The sequence below is a fragment of the Chaetura pelagica genome, unplaced genomic scaffold, assembly GCF_000747805.2.
Source record: "Chaetura pelagica isolate M959 unplaced genomic scaffold, ChaPel_1.0 scaffold123, whole genome shotgun sequence".
Classification (NCBI taxonomy): domain Eukaryota; kingdom Metazoa; phylum Chordata; class Aves; order Apodiformes; family Apodidae; genus Chaetura; species Chaetura pelagica.
Genome location: NW_009953295.1, coordinates 426,320 through 435,216, shown reverse-complemented (window position 1 = coordinate 435,216; position 8,897 = coordinate 426,320). Strand labels below are relative to the sequence as shown.

The 8,897-nt window shown below is 42.2% G+C and overlaps 1 protein-coding gene across 1 annotated transcript in view; it reads right to left on the bottom strand.

Moving 5' to 3' along the window:
- Positions 1-4,001: 4,001 nt before the first annotated feature.
- Positions 4,002-8,897, bottom strand: part of SLC9A4 (solute carrier family 9, subfamily A (NHE4, cation proton antiporter 4), member 4) — a 31,576-nt gene continuing 26,680 nt past the window's right edge. The window contains exons 9-11 of the mRNA XM_009997946.1: positions 6,810-6,941; positions 5,942-6,029; positions 4,002-4,303 (exon numbers count right to left, since the gene is read on the bottom strand). Coding sequence (XP_009996248.1) covers positions 4,002-4,303; positions 5,942-6,029; positions 6,810-6,941 — 522 coding nt within the window. The remainder of the gene's footprint in view (positions 4,304-5,941; positions 6,030-6,809; positions 6,942-8,897) is intronic.

Below are 8,897 nucleotides of genomic sequence, written 5' to 3'. Positions count from 1 at the left end.
TTTTTCATACATGTGGATTAAGCTATCCTTCTCATGCAGAGTATGGTCGCTGTTACTTCTTCTCTACCAGTCTCTTCAGTCTGAACCCCTGGCCTGCTTTTCTGAATCTCATCTAGCCTTCCTTAATTATTTGAAATACATTTGAAGTAATTTTTTTCTTTTAGGTTGGCCTACTTTCTTGGCCCCCACACAAAGCAGTAAATCAGTCCATCTAGAACTCCAGCCAGTGTGTTTGTTCTTTCCCAACTAATATAGCTTCTCATGTCTGGCTTTGATAGACACACACCTACTCCACTCCCTTGAGTTTCGAGCCATGATATGAGCTGAATTATCCCTCTGCCTCTGCACTCCTTCACCAATGTCCTCCCCTAGTGTAACATGGAAACTGCTTTCAGGTCCTTCACAGAATCCTTCCCAGTCCTGTTTGCTGGTGCTACCACATAGCTAGTGTGTTGTTTCCCTGGCTGCTGTATGGATGGCAGCTGCAGCCCTGCCTACACATATGCAGACATTCCCAGTGGACACCATTTCTCCTAGAAGAAGAACCACAGTAATGCCTTCTTTCTGCACACTCAAATGGTGTTTCAGAAGGTCACAACGTGGGCAGTCCCTGGGCTCGCTGCTATCATATCCTCATTACCAGTGCTCCCCTCACTCCTGTGCCCCTGATGATAAGTTCTCTGAGGAAGAGATTCTCTTTTTACCTCACATTCTTACTTGCCTGGGATATAGTTGAAAAGTAACAGCTGCAGCAAGAACAACAGGACCAAACAGTTAATCATGCCATGCAATAAATATTCAAGTATTGATAGTTGCCCACAATGTAATATTGACTTTGCTAACTCCTTCCTTTTTTTCAGCAATATTCTGTTTGACCATTTTTGCTTTTACTATTAAAATATTTTCTCATTATGACTGTTGTTCTTGTTGTCATATTTTCTCATCAGTCAGCAAGTTGGGCTCAAATGTATCTTCTATTTTCTCTAATGTTGAAGATACAGGCTATTTTTTATTCCTTCCTGAAATTCACATGTCCTGCACTATGCTTCTGTCCCAAGAAAACAGTCTTAATTCCCTAAGTTCCTGTTTCCTCTCTGGATTTTGAATAATGATTCTTCACCTCCTGGGTATGAGTTTTCTGTACCAGTTCACCTTTTTGACAATTCACAATTTAAATTGTCCAGTAAATAACATTGTACCAGTCTAAAAAAAAACAACAACTAACCAACAAAAACCCTGAGATCTTGAATAAGTTACCTTTGCAAATTATCAGCACAAGCTTCCTGGTTGTGACCCAGGTTAAGGAGTTTAAGAATGCCCACATCCATTAGGACTTAAATCCACCAGCAGTAGATTTAAATTCATGACCTAAACCATTTCTGTTTTCTTTATGGATCAATTTGAGAGCTTATAGATACCGAGTAAGTTACTTGTAGTTAGACATTGCTGTAGTTATTGCTATTTAAGACATAAGCAATGGGCTACTTCAAGAACTCTTTTGTCCACAACTATTAAATAACTATGAAAACAAATAAAAAGTGCAACTTTATATGTTAAAAGATACCTTTCTTATACAGGCATCTGGAGCATTTCTTCTAGGCTAATGGCCAGCAAAACCATTAACAGCAACTAACGGCACAGAAGGAAATTTTCTTCCAGTCCTATTTTCTGATTGCTAGGAAATAAAACTAAAAATAGACTTTACAAGTTTGGGGGGCAGACTGCAAAAGCTGGGAGAGCTCTGTTAACTTTGAGATGCTCTATGGCTTTACACTCTCTGAAGATCTGGCTCGCTGATTTCATCAAGGGAAAGATTAGGAATGAACAAAAAGAGGGAGATTTGACTCCAGCTGTGCACTAGTTTTATTTGTATTTTATAAAGATTTAATTATTTTTCTCTAGTTCTAATATAAATGGTCATTAGAAATAGAACATTTTACTTCCTGCTTGCAATGGGTAATTAAATAAATGCTCCACAACTTGTAGAAAACTTAATAAAGAATTTGGGAGTCAGTTTTAAGCATGCCTTTCAAACATACCCTGAGAAATTTTCAGACTCCTTTTTCATGTTGTATGTCTAGTGCTTTTCCATGCCATTCCAGACATCCCATTAACTTCTGTCATCTCACACTATTGTATCTGTCCAGTTTCCTCAGACTACATGTTGATTAAATCATCTTAAAGAGGAAATGCTGAATTTGCAGCTCACAGTAATTCCTGTGATTAATCTCTCTCCTATGCCTCTCTTTGAAGATGAGACACCCTCCCTTCTTCATCTTCCTCTCAGGTTTCCACTTTCCTGCCATCACTGTTCCCAAGGATTGCCTCCAGCTCACATCAGCTGCCAGCCACTTCCGGAGTTCCTTCTTTGTTCTGATTCTGCCATAGAGAAACAGGTCCCACACCTCTGTCACCCCACTCTATGCACCAGTGTCAGCACTGTGGCCTGTTAGGGGAAAACAATATATACATACATGGTACCTGAATCTCCCAGAAGCTGGCCTTAGGAACACTCTCTGCCTAGCAGCAGGCCCTGGACCTTCCATCTCCTCAGTTGGTAGCACTCGGGCATGTGTGTCCCTGGGGGCAATTTAAGATCTGATTTTGTATGATCACTCTTCTTCTTAAACTAATATTTTCATTGAGATTTATGATATGTCAGTAAAACTTACTGAAGGATTGAGACCTGGCACAAGACTTTTATTTTAAAACTGCATGGAGCTTCTTCCATTTTGCAGAAAAGAACTCCATCAGAGAAATTATCTGGGATTTTAGACTTTATCCAAAATGACTCAAGACCATAGCATCTTGCTTCCTCTACTACTAGGGAGAACCACCTTGAGAGTGGAGCATGGGCACACAGATCAACTTGGATGGGAGCTCAGTAGAAAAGCTGGGAGGTCACAGGCTCCAGTGCATGTTCCCCTGGTTATTTCTGATTGTTGGGGTTTTTTTGTTGTTGATTAGTTGTTGGTTATTTTTAGCAAATGCTTCTCTGTACAACATACAGGCAGATGTCCTACAAAAAGCAGGCTTCCTCTTCTTGCTAGCTAGCGGGCTACCAAGTTAAGCTCCCTTTTCTTGCTCCCTATGTGCAGTACTGCTCCAGCATCAGTGTGAAGAGTGTTCCACTGATTTAGGCACCTGCTGGCAAGGTGGGAGTGGCTAATGGAGGTTAGATGCTCTACAATGAAACCTTCCATTTGCTAAACCATAAGAATATTGTGTATGTTCTTGCCATCCCACTTTTGCAAATAAAAGGCATCCTGCCTGAAGAGTTCTCTCTGGATTTGTACATACCCAGGATGCCTCCTTTATTAATCCAAAAGAGCTGGAGGTGGGTGATAGGTCTCTACATGCTGAAGCTGGTTAAAGTAGCAGCAGCTACAGAACATCACAGGAACTGACTTTAGGCACTTTTGCAGAGACAACCCCTGAGATGCAAGAGATTCCCTAGTGCTGAAATCATCCACTAAAGAATCCTTTTGACTTAAGTACCTCTTTAGGCATCTTCAGTGACATTTAGGTGCCCCAAAAATGCCTCTCTGCTTTTAACTCTTTCCTGGAATATTTCAGCTACTTTAAGGTCAAAAGCTCTAGACAGCTGGTTGAAGTTATCAATCTGGGCACTCATGTCAAGCATGTTTTTTGGTATTTCTTTCTTCCAGATTTAGGCCTTAGGGCAGAAGATAGGAAGGCAACATCAGCTTCCACCCATAGCATTTCATGTGCACAACTATTGTCATATAAATCTAAGTCCAAACCTCTACAAAGATCATGTTCCCCTCTTTCTTGCAGTGCTCTGCTAGAAAGAGAGCTTGATATAAATATGTAAGAACTTGAGTCTTCTCTGAGTACCTTAATACAGCATTTGAAAGTGATACTAGAACAAGTGCACTGGTCCCAAAAGGAAAATTGTGGTTTGATTCATATAAGAGCTTTGTTATTTGTTCCGGAGCAGTGCACAAAGGTCCCTAGAGATGCAAACATTGCTCTTCTGCTCATATGTAAAATGACTTGACTGGTGCCATCATTTCTGTCTCTTCTTCTGACTCATATCTCTCTCTGTCTCCCACAGTGAGTCGAGACTTTGACATTAGAGCTAGATTGTCTGCTCTGGTGGAACGATGCTGGCGGATTGAATTTCCTCTTTGACCTGACAGATTGGATGAGCCTGCTCGTCTATCCAAGTGTGCCATTGGAAGCAACTCTTCCTGTCTGTGCTTTGCTTCCCATGGCCGTAGTTGGGGCTGAGGTCTGAACGTTACTGGGAATGCAGCATCAGAGCCATTTCTGCAGTGATCTGAAGGAAGACAGACAAATTGATAATGTGAAGAAAAGAGAAACACCGTGGTATTGACAAGGACAGTTAAAGGGTATTCAAAACATTACAGTGTTACGGTTTTAAACTCTGGAACTGAAACACCTTAAATAATTTCTAAAGAATAAGAGAGTAGTCAAGAACTAAAAATAATCCTAATTTTAAAATTTTCACTCCAAATCTGTAGTTTAAAATACTTTCTTGATCTTGCCTCTACCCTGAAACCCCAGTGAATAAGGACATTCAGCTATATTTTAGTGCCTTGCAGAGCTGCTCAATGCTTTCAGTGTTCCTTTATGTAGCTTTCAGTTTTTCTACACTTTTCAAAATTCTCTCTAGTCCCATGGTTGAAAAGCTTTGTGAAACCCACAGCAGAAGACAAAACGCAGCCAAGGAGGAGACTCCAGTGCCACCAAAAATTAAGTTTACCAGTCACCCGTGATTAACCACTGGGAAAAAAACAGTTTCACCTGAAGCCAGAAGTTTGACTCTATGGTGCTTTGATTACATTGGGTGTGTCAGACCTGCTCCAACCAGCTTTCTTTGCCACAAGTACACAATAAAAAATTGCCCACAATAGGGAATAGTCTTTTAGAAAGACATATATCCCCCACCATGACATCCTGACAAACAAACAAAAAAGAATCAGCTGTATGGAAAAAAAAATTAAGTTAATCCCCTAGAGTAACTTTGATTTTCCCCTCTGAAGAGATCCTCCAGGTTTCTGTTCTGCCTCCATCAGATGTAAGTGCCCAGCCCCAAGGGGATGGTTTGCCTACACAGATCTCTTTTGCTTTCATCTCTTTCACAGTAAAACAGAAAGGGAAAAAATAAATAATTTTGCACCTGCAGGAAACAAACTCCATTGACCAACTTTTTGACACAGGTGTAGGTCTGAGTACCAGCAGCAGCCATGGATCTGTGTCCCCAAGGGTACACAAGCCCGAGTGCTACCAACTGAGGAGATGGAAGGTCCAGGGCCTGCTGCTAGGCAGAGAGTGTTCCTAAGGCCAGCTTCTGGGAGATTCAGGTACCATGTATGTATATATTGTTTTCCCCTACAAGGCTACAGTCCTGATCATCCAGAGAGAGGACCAGCGTGAGGCCATTGATGCCATTTGCATGAGGCCTGTGCCCTGTCCATGCTGCTCTATGTGTCCATCCATGTGTATGTGTGCACTGAATTATGGTGTGGGGAGTGCCTATTGGGAATACCTGCTCAGCCTTGCTACCCGTTGGACCTGGAGGCATGGAGCTGCAGCAGCCTCAGGTTCAGCAACTCCTGAAAATTCTGTGTACAATTGTGTTTGTGGGGCTGCAAGGAACAAGCAATTTGCTTTCTTGGGCTTACACAGATGCCCTTATGGCCAGGCCAAGCTGCAGGAATCATAGGAATATTTGTGCAAGAGGGAAAAAGAGAAAACTAGGCAGTGCTGGAATGAATTAGAAACTGCTGCAGTAATGATCATAAACAACATAGATAAAAAAAAGATAGTAGAGAAGGGTGTAGTTAATTTAAAGAGGCCAGGGACTTTCATGTGAGTGTTCTTTTACTACTGTTAAATCCACTGAGCAGCTTTCAGTGATGGAGTAGGACAGAGAGTAAAGCCCCTATATTACCTGTAAAAGTAACATGCCTGGCTTTTCGTCTGGTGTGCCGAGCGGGGCCCTGAGGCAAAGACAGGTAGCGTACTTCCTTGGTGCTAGCCTGTGTATGGAGACAGAAATATGTTCAGTGCCCATGACTGCCTCTATAATCTCCACTTACTTGGTGGGATGGTAAAAAGGGATGCTTATATGCTTTTTCTACTGTGCCTCTGCAGCTTTACAGGCAAATTTTAGAGAAGTGTGAATAAGATCAGTGCTTGGCTTGGGTGGGATGAACTCAGTGTCAGCTCTAGCGAAAATGTCTGTGTCTGCTGTAATGACCTAGGCTTTTTCTGCAGTTAGTGGAACAAAACATGTTTTCCTAAGACTGACTTTTTCGATTTCAGGTAACAACTTTAAATAAAATTAATATACCCAGCAAAAACTTGTTTCTTTTCCTTAGCTGTGATCATCTCAGCTGTAAATATCTATGCTATTCAATGCCTACATTTGGTCAGACAAATCTTACTCTAACTGATGGAGAGCCCAAACTGTCAGTGCAAGGTGTCAAAGGCTTTCCATCAGGCCTTTTGTGAATCCACAAATTCACTCAGCTGAAACTGTGGCATGTTTTGCACATGCCAAAATAATGCAAACTACTTTATTTTACTACTTACAGGCATAGGAGCTGATTTCTGACCAAAGTATAAAAGTGGGATGTAAAAAAGCTGCTGTCCACATGCTAAGGGAAGCTCTCTCTTCTTAGGTGCTGCATAAGGACACTGAGGAAAGTATCCATTTTAATTATAGCAAGAAAACATATAAAAATGAGTGTCTCTTTCCTCATTTAGAGAGAATAAGGGGCATTTTGTACATTACTAGTAGTTTATGTAACAGGTACCTGTCCACCCCAAGGTAAGCTGTTTCCCTTCCTGCAGCTCTGCCTCAGGCTGTGCTGCCGACGGATCAGGATTTCTTGAGCTTCTTTCTCATTGGTGTTGGTAGGCAGGTTGTGTCGGTTGTACGCTGGAGCCTGAAACAGAAGAGGCATCCCACTGATTCTCTTTGTGCTTGTCATGTGATTAAACTTGCAGCCTGGTCGATCACGGGTCCAAGGGGACACCTGCCCCAGCCCTGTCACCAACTCACCGTGGGTCTCTTTGGGATCACGTGGAGAAGTGCAGCCTCATGCTAACCTCACACAAACACAGCTGTAAGGAACACAAGGGCTTCATTTTATGCCATTTTTAATAGGCTCTTGTTGGCTCAAAATGTACCATAAAAATATACCTACTTGCACAAGGATCTCTGGGCCTGTCCTCCCTTTGTCACCCCTCTTCTAATCACACAATTGAGAGCTACAGATCTGGGACAGGTCCCAAGAGTAGCCTGTTAACCCACCTCTAAGCCTTGTCACCACATTACTGAGCCAGGAGCAAGTAGCAGATGTGTCCAGGGGCAAAAGACTGTGTTAAGAAGAGTACATCTCCAGAGTGAGATGCACAGCTGAGTTTCCTTTCCATACTTGGACAAACTACACCCGAATATTACCCTAAAACTGAGCATCTTTTAGGACAAGCTTTTTTAAATTTATTGCACACTTTTAGTGAAATTATGGAAATAATTATCTGTCTTAAAAAGAAAAAATCACCCAAGTTATAAGCCCTCTTAAAAACTGAAACCTGTATTCAGTTTCACTTGCAGCAGTCCTTGTAAAGTTGGTCTGGTGAGCTAGAGAATTACCAGGCCTTCAGAGTTGAATGTGAAGTATCAGAAATGGCATTATTTTACTTCCAAGCTTTCATTTCCAAAAGCACAGTTTGCAAAACCACATAGGAAGCTACTGATGTGAATAGTCATTACTGTAATTGATTTTGAAGACAGAGGGTTCATTTCAGTAATCTAAAAGACAGCCATATATGCAAGTTGTTGCTGGTAAGATAAGAAATTAATATCATAAGGATAATTGGCCATGGCAAATCAAACAATGTTAGGAATGAATATCATATTAATAATGACACATTTAAATGAGCAGCATCTAGCATTTTCTAACAAATGTGTGATTACATAAGTTAGCCTTGTTTATCTGCATAATTTCAAGGTTACTGCAATATATCCTTTATGTCAGTGCTATACGAGAGCACCCAGTTATATATTCTGGGTCCAAGACTTCAGTAATGAGATATTTTACATTGAGCTGCATCAGAATCAGTACAAACCTCTGCAAAACAAATTCCTCCTGATGTATTATCATCCCCATTGCAGCAGGTGGAAACAGTAAAACAAAATAAAACCAAACAAAACCAAACAACCCCAAACCCTGTGAAATAAAGCCAGAGGAGGCGGTTGGGGTTTTTTAACTCCTTCCTCCTCCTGTGGTTCGGGTAAATTGTTGTTCCCACACAGATGGAGCATCTACCAGCCCGCCCGACTCTAAGCTGACTTTGGGCTACGCAATGTTTACTGCCACTGGTCCACCCACCTCTACAGAGGAGTTTCACGCCATCTGGCGACCTGCCAGACTGCTGCCTCCCACAGAGCCCTGCATGCATCTTACCAGGAGCAGCTGAGGGAGCTAGGGTTGTTCAGCCCCAGAGAAAAGGAAGCTGAGGGGAAACCTTATCACCCTCTACAGCTACCCGAAAGGAGATTGTCGTGAGGTGTTGGTCAGTCTCTTCCTCCCTAGTAACAAGTGATAAAACAAGAGGAAGTAGCCTCAAGTTGTGTCAGGGGAGGTTTAGATTGGATATGAGGAAAAATTTCTTTACTGAAAGAGTTGTCAGGCACTTGGACAGGCTGCCCAGGGACGTGATGGAGTCACTGTCACTGGAGGTGTTTAAAGGACATGTAGATGTGATGCTCAGGGACATGCTTAGCCGTGGTCTTGGCAATGCTGGGTTAATGGTTGGATGTGATGATTCTGTCTCCCCCCCGGCAGCCAGCCGTCTGTCCGTCCGGCTTCCATCCTGCCCCTGCCCCGCCAGCCTCC